This window comes from Pseudopipra pipra, chromosome 3 (genome assembly GCF_036250125.1).
Source record: "Pseudopipra pipra isolate bDixPip1 chromosome 3, bDixPip1.hap1, whole genome shotgun sequence".
Lineage (NCBI taxonomy): Eukaryota > Metazoa > Chordata > Aves > Passeriformes > Pipridae > Pseudopipra > Pseudopipra pipra.
The window spans coordinates 42,717,520-42,730,967 of record NC_087551.1 but is presented as its reverse complement, the minus strand read 5'-3'; the positions used below and the strand labels follow the sequence as shown (position 1 = coordinate 42,730,967).

At 33.4% G+C, this 13,448-nt stretch overlaps 1 protein-coding gene across 1 annotated transcript in view; it reads left to right on the top strand.

Moving 5' to 3' along the window:
- TTC13 (tetratricopeptide repeat domain 13) overlaps window positions 1-13,448 on the top strand; it is a 39,095-nt gene that overhangs the window by 13,062 nt on the left and 12,585 nt on the right. Inside the window, exons 7-15 of the mRNA XM_064648851.1 lie at window positions 967-1,083; window positions 1,872-1,982; window positions 4,395-4,477; window positions 6,463-6,604; window positions 7,819-7,993; window positions 8,414-8,570; window positions 9,702-9,832; window positions 10,157-10,289; window positions 10,769-10,861. Coding sequence (XP_064504921.1) covers window positions 967-1,083; window positions 1,872-1,982; window positions 4,395-4,477; window positions 6,463-6,604; window positions 7,819-7,993; window positions 8,414-8,570; window positions 9,702-9,832; window positions 10,157-10,289; window positions 10,769-10,861 — 1,142 coding nt within the window. The remainder of the gene's footprint in view (window positions 1-966; window positions 1,084-1,871; window positions 1,983-4,394; window positions 4,478-6,462; window positions 6,605-7,818; window positions 7,994-8,413; window positions 8,571-9,701; window positions 9,833-10,156; window positions 10,290-10,768; window positions 10,862-13,448) is intronic.

The window sequence follows — 13,448 nt, the reverse complement described above, 5'->3', positions numbered from 1 at the left end:
GTAGTATTTTCAAGTATTTCTTCACTGATTTAATGACTAAAGCTCTTCTCTGCATTCTTCTGTGAATATTCCTCCTTTTTTTTAAAACATATGTATTTGCTCTCACTGTAATTCGTGGAATGTTTTTCAAATAAAACATAGACCATACGTAGTTACTATAGCCAAGAGAATGACATTTAAATTTTCAGTTTTTAACATACTGTATAGCAAGTTTGGGGTTTTTTTGGTATGAAATGAATTCAAATATTGCTTGACCCCTTACTATTTGCACCTACCATCACCTCAGTAAAGGTATTATTAGTGCTAGTTGTTAAAGTGCCAAACTTATAAAGTATGAGTTTTTAATGAAATGCTTTGGTTTTATGTTTGTTCATATAAGTTAAATATCGTTCAGATTCACATATATTTTTTTATTTTGAAAATCAAGTTTTGTTTTGCCACATTAATTACAGAAGATGGATTTCAAGATGCAGCTTTGTAGACAAATCAAAAGTTTGTATTGTATGTTAAAGCCAGCATACTGTATAATGATAGCTGCCATAATATTCACAGTTTTAATATTTTTAGTGTTAATCTTGATCTAAAAATGTGAAAGGCATTCAAATAATTGGAAAATAGACCATTTTCCATTGAGAGGAGTGTTTTTTCAAAATTAGCTTTATGAGAGTATTTTGATTACATTTTCATTTGAGTATGTTGACATAACTTGAAATGGAGTATTTTGTTTTGACCAACTTGTTTTTAATTCAGAATACTAGGTTTCTGCAAATGTTATTGGTGGTGTTCATTTACACTGATATATTATAAAAGTGATAAGTACTGAAATTTATAGTGGAACTTTCCAACCTATTTTAGCAAATATGGTTACTCTTACAGCTGAACATGGAAAAGAAAAATCTTCATGTTTCTAAAACAAATCTGTTCACTCTGTTTGCTCTAAACTGTGTTGTGGTTTTATACTCTTAGATATTGTCCCCACTAGGACGAATCAGTGAAGCGTTATCTGATCTAACCAAAGCTATTCAACTACAACCATCAGCACGACTCTACAGGCACAGAGGTACCCTTTACTTCATATCTGAGGTTAGTGGATTTTGGGGATTCTGTTTGGGTTGTTGTTGATTATTTTGTTGTTGTTTGTGCCAGTTGTTACTTTTGTTACATTCTTTCCTAATTAGTTAAAAAGCCCCAAACAATATAACACCAAAAGCCTTGATTCTCCTGTAGTTGACTTTTTGACAGTTCAGAGGTATTCTTTCAGTATATCATCTGCATATCTGTTTAATGCAGAGAATCAAAGGGAAAATATATTGCATGCACATTTCAGATTTTTTTGTGTGTTTGAGGAGTAGCATATGGATAAAGATTTTGACTTGATTTGTAACCTACAACATTTAACTAGTATTGGTGAACACCAGTCTAAAAAAGAAAAAACTTATTGCCAAGGCAGTAAGTGCTCCATATACTTAAAAAAACCCACTTCTCACAACAAACAAACAAAACCCCTACAAAAATGCTAACATCCTATTTTGCTGTGTAATTTTTGTGTTGTTTTTAATACTTTAGCGTAAAACTTTGTCTTCAAAGATTGTGTAAATACTAAATAGCTGTTTTCCCAATTTATTCTTCTGATTTCACTGTGTTTCCAGCTGTCTTTTTCACTTACTTTACTATGTTCTATGTAGTGGTTGCTTGAAAAGTTGGAGGTGTATTCCTTATTCTTTGATGTTCTGATTAGGAGTTGATAATAATTGCTGCTTAGCACTGAGGCTGACTTCATATATTAAACAAAGTTCTATAGTTTGCTTTATGAAATAAAAGCACGTATTCCTCTTTATTTCCTCTGTCATTTAAAATCTGCTTTGTCACAGGATTATGCAACAGCCCATGATGATTTTCAGCACTCGTTGGAACTGAACAAAAACCAGCCTATAGCTATGCTTTATAAAGGCTTAACGTTTTTTCACAGAGGACTTTTGAAGGTAAAGCTGTATTAACTAATAGTTCATATAGAACAATACCCTCTATTCGAAGTTATTTCCATAAAATAATAGAAATATTATAATTGTTGATATATGTATTTTCTCTCACATAAGGAAGACTTCTTAAGACAAAAGAGTGCAACCAAAATGAAAATGTGCCATTGCTGACTGTAATACTTCATCATATGACATGTAAATACTGCTGGTCTTACTGAACCAGTTGGATGTTAGTAAATCAGTGATAACTGACATGTTTATGGAGTGCTTTGAAAGATGTTTGTATTTGGAACCTCTGCTAATATTTGTATGGTTATGTTCAAAATTTCAAAACAAAATGGAGATTCTCTAGGTTTTGGGAAGGAGAAACGGATGAAGAGAAAAAATAATTTAAAATTCCTCCTTGAATGAGCTAGAAGGTAATCAAGTAAACTGCTGATAGAGAGGCCTGCATTTATGCATGTTTATTTCAGTTATATCTTGTTTCTGGAATGCTGATATCTAAACTGAGGGAACAGAGGTGCTCACTCAGTTTTGAAAATCATCAAGGAAGTAAGTTCTTCCCATGCTTTTTTTACTTTTTCACCATTTTGTGACTCAAAACTTCTCTATGTTTTAGCTGTAGTAATATTGCACCCTTTTCTTGCTTGTAAAGTATTACAGATACTGCTGCCATTTTTCAGAGGGGAGAATAATTAGATAAGTTGTTTGAAATCCTCAGTTTGAAAAGTAAAGGTGCAAATGTGTGATTCCTAAATTCCAACAGTGAATTCCAACAATGGAAGCTTTTTTTTAAACCTCTGCTAATAGCTTGAGATTTTAACAGTTGTATGAAGAAATCCTGAAAGAACCCAGAGGACAGCCCAGAACTCCTGAGTTTTGGCCCACTATCTTTCATAGGCAATCACCACTCTTTGTATTTCCCTTTTTTTTAGCAGTCTACTTCCTCATTTTTTTTAGTACCCAAGCTGGTATTTTTTCTATGCTCTCAGTGTATGCTGTGAGACGTTCAAGCAGTCATTGAACTTACTCTCTGTATTTTATTGCAGTCACATGAGTTACTTGCTAATAACAGTCTGAATTTCTGATTTTTGATGTAGGCAACAGACCCCAGAAAGTGATGGTGAAAATACAGCTGAAAAAAATAATACTGTCTCAATTTGCAAAATAAAAGCAAAGTTTTCTTCTTTCTGATATGCATATCAACACATTTCTGCATCACCTCCTTTCCCCCAGTTTCTCTCCTCAAAGGAAGCATCTTCCCTCTCTAATATTCAAGTTCAGAGAGATTATGACTGAGTGGCTTTTCATCCACAGGTATACCTTAGCTTCCAGTCAGGTTCAGACTTCTTATAGGAAAGCTGTACATATCTTCTGAAAAGTGAGATTGGGGGTGAGAGTGGCAGAGTGAAGAGATTGTTTTGAGTCACTGCTTTTGGGAATAATCATCTTGGTTTTAAAACTTCTCTAGAGAACATGAGCCTATTAATAATAGGTTAATTTTTATTAATAGATTAATTAATAAGTAATAATAGGTAGGTGATTTTCTTACATTTTTTGTTCAATAGATATTTTTGTGCATGTTGTAGTGCTCAAAATATATTTGATAGTTTTTCTAAATAAGAATTTCTAAGTCTACTGAAGATACTGAAAATGCTTTCCTTACAGCATTTAAATTATTGTATTGTAGGTTTCAAGATACTTTTCAGGCATTCCTTAGTAATATAAAGTAGTTGATTTATTCCGTCCTTAATTCTAAGTCTCAGTATTGCATATGCCAATTTGTATAGCCAGTACGGTTTGAAAAGCTGAGTTCTTAGTGAAATTCTTTGAAGAAGATTTCTTTAACCATATACATATATTTTTAGCTTTTATTTTTATTACATTGTGTTCCTCATAGCAACAGTATGTGCTGTTGTGTGAAGGTGATCACTTACTCTGTAATCCCTTGAGAGTGTTTGCTAACTGTGCGAATAACAAAGAATACAATAAAACAATTAAAAGCAGAGTACCGATTTGAAGGAGACTTTTGGACTCCAAAAATAAGAGGTGTATTATGAACGAAGAAGGAAGACTGTGAGAAGAGACTGCTTTGCCATAGGGAGCTTTGAAAGCTATTAATTCTGAAGGGATTTCATCTCTGAATTCTATTAAAATGCTAAAAGAACTGCTCATTCCCGTGGGATATTAGACTAAGGAATTCCAGCTAAATCTGTAATTACTGTAAAGAATGTTTCAGTATTTCATTTGTTATATGATGATTACTCTGTAGTTTTTGTAATAAATATATGCCTTGTTTGTTTCTTCCAAAGGTTTTGATGAATAACTGTAAATCCATGGCTAGGAATTACTGAGGATGCTGAAATTTAATCAGTGTAGTAAGTGATAAATTATTTTGTTGGTCCCTTTCTGTAGGAAGCCATTGAATCATTCAAAGAAGCTCTGAAGCAGAAAGCAGACTTCATAGATGCGTATAAAAGTCTGGGGCAAGCCTACAGGTAATTGCATTCAGAAGTAGTTTTAAAGTCAGATTTCTGTCTGATTGTGTTCTTTAAAATGCACTCTTAAAGTTTTATACACTTGTTACAAAATTATGCAGAATCAAATGTGTATTTGGTAGGTCCTGCAGTTGGTATGGCTATATCAGGATATATTCAATATAAATAATTTCTAGTTTTGCTTTGTATTTTTAATTCAGTCTTCTAACTCCTAAGGTTAGGTAAATGGCAGTTTTCATTAAGAAAATGTTTTGTTTGTGAACTTGTACCTGACTTACCACAGTATATAAGTTTAAAACACAATGTAGAATCACTGATTTCCTCGTGAGTTTTTCTGTGATACTTATTGTGGTTTGCAAGTACTTTCAAGGTGCTAAATGATAGTCAGTAATGTAGTCTGAAAGATGAGCAGTTGCTTTCTTACATTTTCAATAAATGCTTTAACTTTTTTGTTCTGTTTTTTGGATGTGGAACTGCCTCTCTAGTTGATCAGCTGTTCTACCCTGTGCCCAAGAAACCTTAATCTGAATAAGTTTTATTTTGAAGGAGAGAAAAAGCAAGCCTTAAAATATCTCACTTTGCACTGCATTGTTGTTTTACAAACCAAAAGTTACTTAACCAGAATATCCCTGATCTAATCTGCTAAAATTAAAATCCCTCTCAGTGTCCCATGCCTCCAAAGTTCTCTGATCCTCAGGAAATAATAGAGGCAGGAGTGTAGAGAAACTACCTTTTTTTTTTTTTTAAAGAACTTAATGTACAAAGTGCAGTTATTGCTGACTCTTCTATAGGCTCAGCAGTTAGAGAAGCCAGAATCTGAATAGAGGATTGTTTTAATAGCTGAGTACACTGTAACTACTGACTAACTACCATGAGTCTGAATGACTTCCTCATGAACACTCTGGTCTTAAAACAGGCAGAAATAACAATCTCATTTCTCCAGGGCACAGTTAACTTCAGTTTTAAAGTTCTTCTTTCTAAAATGTTTCATCTTAAGTTCATGCTCTCTTTCTTCTGCATCAAATAAGTTTTAAATACAATGTGTAAAAATACCTTTTGAAGAATTGTTTTTAAGTGAAAGTAGACAATTTTTAGCCTTTTTTACCTTTCTGTGAAATATGAGTTACAAAATTTTGCCTATTAAATCCTGCTTCAAATGTAGTGACTTCAGTGTTCATGCATTCATTTTGAACCAAAGATCTGTGGTTAATCACTATTCTGCCTAAAAATTCTTCTTGGCAAATGTATTTAAAACTAGTAAATCTTGGGTTGGTTTTTTTTTTTTTTTCCAAGTATTGCTCTTGTTTGGATTAATTTTGTCTGTTATAATTTGATGTGGAAAGAATTTTGTAACCTTAAAGTTAAAGAAGTCAGTGTACTGAATTAAAAAGAAATGAAGATAATTTAAATTGTGTACTATTTCTGTTTTAATTTTCTCATGACAGTTTCTCCAAGACTATTTTTACTGTCTGTTTACATGTACAGCTGTCCTGCACATGGAGTAATTTCAGTCAATAAATTTTTAGTTAGTTTCAGTTTTCAAACACCATATGCTTTCTTCTTAATCAGCATTTAAGTAGTTAGTAAATTTTAAAAATGTGTTTATACTGAGAAGACCTGTCAAAGGTAGTGCTTTCCAAGGATGCTTTCTGTGGAAGTTTTATTTGTTTTAGTTTCTGAAGAAATGCCATAGGTATGTGTTTTTACAGTTTTATGTCTGCTGAGGATTGTGAAGATTTGTGGTCTTGTGGGGTTGTATTTCAGAGCACATATTTCTGGGAGTCAAAACTTTGTGCAGCTGTTCTGTTATTACCACAGAAGAATAGTTGCAAAATTACTGCTTTTGTTATAGAAATTTTCTGTTAGTACTGTGTTTCTCTTCAATGATATCCCCTTTGGACACATTAAGGCAACCTTTAACAAGTAATTTTGTTGTCATTGTTGCCTTCTATATTTTTCACTTTCCACTTTATGGAATCACCTAGAGAGCTTGGCAACTTTGATGCTGCTACAGAGAACTTCCAGAAGGCTTTACTGCTAAATCAAAATCATGTTCAGACACTACAGCTCAAAGGAATGATGCTTTATCATCATGGCAGTTTAGATGAAGCACTAAAGAATTTTAAGGTAAGCAGGCCCTAAGTAAATACCAAATTAAAATGTTTAACAAGGACTTGTATTCAGTGAGTGCAATAAAATATACAAATTTAGAAGTTTTTCTTTCTGAATATGTGTGTGCATTTAAACAAAAATTATTTTTGGTGAAGTCTGTCGTAAATGATGTATAAAACTTTACAGTTTTTAATTAAAAATGGAATTTTGATTAAACTAAGATGGTTTCTCTAACTGTTCTGTGTATGTTTAAAACCAATCTCTGGTTGAAGTGTTTTATGTATTTTTTTTAAACTGGTAATTGTGTTCTTGCTAATATTTAAGTTCTAGTTGAAACCTAAAGCTTTTTCATATCTAGTGAAAAATGAAATGTACTAGTCTTTGGAATTTTAAATGTAAAATAAGTTTCAATGTTTATCTAATTTTTCTGGAGTATTTTCTTTTGAAAAATTCAGAATATGTTGCAATTGACTGAGCTTGCAAAAATGTGCCTGTTGCCATAGGTAAACAAAGTCTTGCCTATCTCTGTTGGCATTAAATAACTACCTCATTTTGTAGATAGAACAATAAAGGCACATTTTAATTGTATGTCGATATCCTTAAAACAAGGAGTGAAATAAGATGTAGAAACTATTCCATCCCTTTATAAATGAGTCTGTGTTAATCGGAAGAACACTTTATGCACATATTAAATATTCACCTGATATAATTTGTAGATACTGGTGTAATTAAAAAGACACTTCAACTTCCAAGACAGAGAAGTGGACATAGGGTAAATAGTTGACTACCATAGAAGTGTACTTATGTATGAAGTAGTGAAGAGATGAATGGAAGAAGTGGCACTATATATATATATAAATAGCCAAAAATGACATTACTAGTACTGTCAGGAGAATATTTTTTCTAATTTCATCTAGCTAACATTGACACTTCTGTAGTGCTAATATTGTTAGAGCAAATATGATCTGTCTTCATAACAATTAAAGTGTGCAAAGCACATTTGCACTGGCAGGGGGTTATTTTCCCTTTAATAAAACTGAAAATATTTTTTTCTTACATTTGCTCACAGTTTAAGTACTCAGCATCACTTGAAAGAAAATAGTGATGGAAGTGGATTTTAATAATCAGGAAATCTTTTCAGGTGGTCTTCTGACCAGACAGGTTAGATTATTTGAAGATAATCTTTCTCTCTCTTGATTTATGGGTATTTTGTTCCTTTAATCTCCTAGAGATGTCTACAACTAGAACCATACAATGAAGTGTGCCAGTACATGAAAGGTCTTAGCCATGTTGCAATGGGACAGTTTTATGAAGGCATAAAAGCTCAGACCAAAGTTATGCTAAATGATCCACTACCAGGACAGAAGGCCAGCCCAGAATATCTGAAAGTGAAATACCTCCGAGGTAAAGTTGGAATTGTGGATTTTTAAATTTTCCTCAATGCTTCAAGAACCTTAAAAGTGCAAACTTGCTTGTAGTTCTGGCCATTTTAAATAAACCAGTGTATATTCTCATGAGCACTGTTGAGTATGTATGTTAAAAAAAATGAAATACACAGGTTCTTATTGTTCGTATCGTTAAAAACTAGGACCAAAAATGAAATACACGTTTCTGTATAATGGTAAAGCATATTGTAATGGTTAGTTGAAAAAGACTAATTTCTGTTTTGGAAATTGGCTAATAGCAAAATGATATTACCTAAAAATAATGACAATAAAGTCATGTTGTTTAACTGACAAACATATAATCTGATTACCGGTTTTGTGTAATGACATAAGTAGATTGATTATGCAGATAGTATTTAATTTTATTTCTTTCCTCCAGAGTATTCTAGATATTTGCATGCACATTTGGATACTCCTCTTACAGAGTATAATACTGACATAGATCTTCCTGGAAATTTCAAGGACCACTGGGCCAAAAATCTTCCTTTTCTTATAGAAAATTATGAAGAACAGCCAGGGTTACAACCACATATAAAGTGAGAATTTTTTTTTTTAAGCCTACTCTAAATGTGATTTGTTTTCTTTCAGTTTGACTTTTTAAAGTGCCATTCTGAGGCACTCACAGCATAAATATTTAATATTGTATGAAAGTACAATTCCACTGAGTGTTTAAATCCTTTAGTAGATCGTAAGAGTTGGTTTATCTCATAAAAGAGGAAGAATTAATATTAGGATGATTTTCTTCACTTCTGTCTTTACATAATAATATTCACATATTGTTCTTTCATATTCTATGGCCTTACTGATTAACTCTTCTATTTTTTTTCTTGGAATTAATGTTAAGACATAAGTCTGAGATGCTCAGTTGTAGTGAAATGTAGTACCCTTATTACAGTTTCTTGTTGTGTGTTATGTTTTTATTTTGTTATAGATGTAATTTCTAGATACTATATCTTTAATGGCAGCTGGGTTTTGCTGGGTTTCACTGGGAAAACATTCTCCGGAGTAACTTAGATAACCAGTATTTTAGGGGGAGGGTAACATCAGTCAACAAAGCAGGGGATTTATTAAAACAGACTTCAAAATTATGTAACTAAAGAAAAGATAGCAATTTCTCCTGCTGTAAAACAGTTTTGAGATATATTGTCATGTATTCACTTTGTCTGTGTAAAAACATTGCTCCATTAAAAATTTCTGACTTTTGTGTATGTGGAATAGTATCCACCTTTTTAGCACAAGAAGCTTTTACGGAATTATGGGATAAGTTAACGGAATAAGACTTCCAGGGTCTATACATATCCTTTTCTTATGTAGTTATAAGTTAATCAGGATGAGTGTAACAGTGAAGAATAATGTATTACCTGTGAACTTTATTTAGTGTCACTTATTATGAGCAAATCTGAAGGTGAAATACTGGTTGCGACAGTAATAAGATCTGCTTAATAATAAGATCTCAGTAAGACTGAATTAATTTGAGATATTGAGTGTAACTGCCACGTACTGTGTATGTTCAGTAGGCTGGGAGGTGGAATGAGTGTTCTTTATACTGCTTTTAAGTGTTTCTCACACAAATACTATTGATTTGTAAAACACAGATTAGTTTGTCTAATGCTTCCAGGACTTTTGTTGCCAAGTTACGTCTGATGTGTGTTTTTCTCCTCTGTAAGAGATGTGTTATTTCAGAATTTTGAAAGCTATAAACCTGATGTGCAAGAGCTGATATGTGTAGCTGATCATCTGGGTTCAATGATGCAGTATGAGACACCAGGATTTCTTCCAAATAAAAGAATACATAGAGGTATACTGAAAATTCTCTGTAAATTTGAGTGGGAAAAAAAAAATCAATGTGGTAATAATTGAATGCTATACCTTTTGCTATCTGCAAATTAGTTTTATGCTCTGTTTAAAAAGTTTAAAATTAAAATAATCATTATGTCAGCAGTTTCTTGACCTAGCTGAGGACTGGAAGTCATGATCTTCCAGAGTTTATTGATGTTGTCAATTCTTTTCCTGTAAATACATTGCTTTTCTTCTTCAGTTTTCCTATCTGTACAAAAATGAGTGGCTCTAATTGGTTTTCTGTTTCTCTTGTTGGTCCCTCTCTTCTCTTCCCTCACCTCAGCAATGGGATTGGCCACTCTAGAAGTAATGCAAGCTGTGCAGCGGACTTGGGCAAACTCAAAAGTTCGGATGAATGGGAAAACCAGACTGATGCAGTGGAGAGATATGTTTGATATTGCTGTAAAGTGGCGAAGGTAATGGTGAAAGAGCCTTATACTGTTGTAATAATGATGCATGCTCCAGCTAACCAAAGGGCTAAAGTCATGGAGGAGAAAATGAACACTTGCTACCATTCTGTAACTAGAAGATGTTCTGATAGAAGACAAGGATGGTTTAGGTACAAGGAGCGCGCTTCTGAAAATACTCCATTTTTCTATAAAGGAGGGAAAGAGTTGGGAATAGCTTTTGCCGGTTGAAGCAAAGCTGTGAAAGACAGGATCCATTGCAGTTAAGGCAAACAAAAACTAAGAATTTCAAACTCCAGTAATGTAAAATGTTTGAATTGTATGGTTTTCATAAGAAAAAAACCTGTGTTTCAATAAAAACAGGTTCTTTTTTGTGATCTGTGAATTCTATTTTTTGCCTGAAATTGTTCTGTCTGTGAAGAAAGCTTTTTTAAAAGTACTACATGGAGTGAAATATGTGCCAGTGTTAATGTTCTTTGTCTTTGTAGGATAGCTGACCCTGACCAGCCTGTGCTTTGGTTGGACCAAATGCCTGCCCGAAGCCTTAGCAGAGGTTTCAATAATCACATTAACTTAATCAGGTATGAGAGTTTTACCAAACAACATTCCCAAACTCACTAAGGGATTGTACAAAAACTTACCATCTGTTCGTGAAAGAACATCTTACAGTATTGAATGTATATATGCTTATTGTTTTACTTTTATATTTATTTTATGTTTTCTAATGAAACATTTGGGGTTTGTGCACCTCAGATTTTCCCTTGGGATATTTCCTCTTTTTCCTGAATTTCACTCGTACAACTGAGTTATAGCAAGATCTAACAAGGATCCAGAATACACATATTTTTATGTGCTGTTTTTAATTCCCAAATTACTTTAAATGTAAAAATTTGATTAGGTTCATCATAGCTGTAATTTTTTCAAATGCTGCTTCTCAAAAGTAGTGGCATTGGTATTGAAACAATGCTGTTCATTAGCTTTAATACCAACTTAGAGTGGAGAGGAAAAACATGGTTCTCTTAGTTGTTTTCAGAGCAGGTCAAAGTAAAGCAAAAATGACAAAATCAGTAAACATTGAAAGGTAACAGTTGCACTTTCAAATAAAGGAAAAATTTAGAAGATTCAACCACTGTTGTACGTTCCATCTTCTCCCATGCTGCAAGACATGTAGTCATGACAGAGAGACTCGATGTGGCAGCATCACTGTCAATCACAGGAGCAGAGTGTGTTTGTGTAAGTAAATATGTAGCCAGGTTTCATCTTATTCCACCCCCTCATGGGAAATACTTTGATCTGTCATTCTCCTTTTATCTCTTTCTTCTCTGAGAAGCTTTATTGAAAAAGGAGGGTAAGGGAAACAAAGCCTTCTCAAGAATTATTTCAGGCAGAGAAAAACAGTGATATTCTAATGTTCACATGCAGATGCAAATGAGAATTTTTCCTTGCTCTTCCTTCCACTCTGTGAAATGGACCCTAGCAGCCTCTGGTTTACTTCATAGAGTGGTTAATGTAGCATTAAACTCCAATGCAGATCAGTAGTTGCCTTGCAGGATGTGCTGCTTCTTGAACAGTCTTATGCTCAGGCTTCTCTCTTCCTTCAAGCCAAGTGTTACGTTTGGGCTTCAACCCGCGTTCATCTTTGCTGTTGCTGCGTTTCTCTCTTCTCACACATACAATGCAGCAGAAACCACAACCATCTGTACTTTGAGACAGGGATCCATTCCATAGCTCATCTCTTTCTTCCTGGTTTTATTTTTAAATGAGGGAGTAAAAGCTTCATTTCTAGGTGATCTGTGCTGGCAGAAAGGCATTCATGTAACAACATTTAATTAACATCCTGAAAATAACGTTGAACATTTAATCTGGGGAAATTTGTCCTTGTACAAGATCTCTGTGTCAGGAACTCTGTTTTGCAGTGGCCAAACACTTTACTTGTTTTCGTTTCGTCAGAGAATAGTAGCAAAACTCATGATGTACTGTTCCAGCTGTTTTGGTAATTTTATAGAAATCTAAAATAAACTTCATGATCATTCAGAATTGTAGGCCCGCAGTGAATCTAATTCTAACCTTTTGGTTTTGGCTCAGCCTTGGATTTTGGGGATCTCATCAGCATTTTGGTTGTGCTTTTTTAATAGCTAGGTTGTGGTTCTCTGAAAATTATTGACTTGGCACCTTTTTGGAAGAAACAATAGATTTGAAGCAGCATAATTACTGCTGCCTTAGGAGTTGATCATACTTTAGTACTGTATAGTGATTGCATTCTTTTTGATTCTGGAAACCCATGCTTGTTTGATTATTCTCCATCCCAAGCAGTAGCTGCTTTCCTTGGTCAGTTTTCTGTTGTGATTTGTTTCTTTTGGATTCCATCTCAATGATTTCAAGATGATGTGAGAGTTAAAAGAAATTAATATATTATGCGGTAATGAGGATTTTCTTAAATTTATTATACTTTTGAAGCATGTTCTAGTTCACTATGATTTCTAAATCACAATCTCATTTTAATGAATTATGCAGATTTGTATAATCTCCTTACATTACTCAACTTGTAAAATGCCTGCTGATTGAAGATACTAATATGCTACAGAGCTAACACCTTTTTGTTGATAATTAAGATAACTTTATGATCTTTTCCCTATCTTTCAGGAATATATATTTTGCTTTATATTTGGGTTATGATTTGAAAGTTATTCTGACACCTGTATGACTAAGGCTGAGTTCTTTCTGTAGAATGGCTACCCGAAAACCAGGTGTAACAATAGATTTAGGCTGACAAATAGCAGACTTCATGGTTATTTTGTATACAAAGATAAAAGATGTTCAGTCAAGAAGTGTAACAATATCAGTTGGGTGTTCTTCTAGTACTTGTAACACATCTAGTCACGTTGAGCTGAAGTTGTATCTAGGTTTTATTTGATCTGAATTGTACAGCAGGAATTTCTGTGGACAAAAATATTTGGATTAGATATCTGCTAGCATAACCTTTTTCTTTACTCAGAATTCTTTGCATTGGAAGTCCATTATTGTTCAGTGATTCCTGTCAAGTGAGTCTTGTCATGGTGCACTAGCATTCACTGTCTGCTGAATTAATTTTTTTTTTCTTTTTCGGAATGGCAGAGTGTTTGGAGTGTGTCAGAAAACAAATACTTTTTTTATTGTTGGTTTCGAGTC